At 51.0% G+C, this 437-nt stretch overlaps 1 protein-coding gene across 1 annotated transcript in view; it reads left to right on the top strand.

The window, feature by feature from the left end:
• EMH_0051100 (uncharacterized protein) overlaps positions 1–284 on the top strand; it is a gene marked incomplete at both ends in the record, with an annotated part of 5,421 nt that extends 5,137 nt beyond the window's left edge. The window contains one exon of the mRNA XM_013496716.1: positions 7–284. Coding sequence (XP_013352170.1) covers positions 7–284 — 278 coding nt within the window. The remainder of the gene's footprint in view (positions 1–6) is intronic.
• Between the last annotated feature and the right edge of the window lie 153 nt (positions 285–437).

Raw genomic sequence — 437 nt, 5'->3', positions numbered from 1 at the left:
TTGCAGAGCTTTCTCCAGAAGGGGCAACAGCAGCAGTGACAGCTCAGCTGCAAGAAAGCAACACCGAGGCAGAGCGGTCGGTGCTGCAGGAGGAGCAGCTGCTGCTGCAGCACGAACGCCAGCAGCAGCAGCAGCAGCAGCAGCAGCAGCAGCAGCAGCAGCAGCAGCAGCAGCAGAAAGGGGAACCAGTAGAGCTGACGCCGATGGTTTTCTTACAAGCTATTGCAACACACTGCAGAGACCCTGAGTTCAAGGCCAAGGCAACTCTAAACCCTAAACCCTAAACCCTAAACCCTAAACCCTAATTTTAGATTCTTTAGATATAAAGACCCCCAAACCCCTTTTTCTTATGTTGAAATATCGGTGGTTTATGTTGCCTAGGAGAATGAGGGTTTAGGGTTTAGGGTTTAGGGTGATGATGAGGGTTTGGGGTTTTG

The sequence above is a fragment of the Eimeria mitis genome, genomic scaffold, assembly GCF_000499745.2.
Source record: "Eimeria mitis Houghton genomic scaffold, Emh_scaff2257, whole genome shotgun sequence".
Classification (NCBI taxonomy): domain Eukaryota; phylum Apicomplexa; class Conoidasida; order Eucoccidiorida; family Eimeriidae; genus Eimeria; species Eimeria mitis.
The sequence above is the reverse complement of the archived record's forward strand: the minus strand, read 5'-3'. Positions and strand labels throughout refer to the sequence as shown.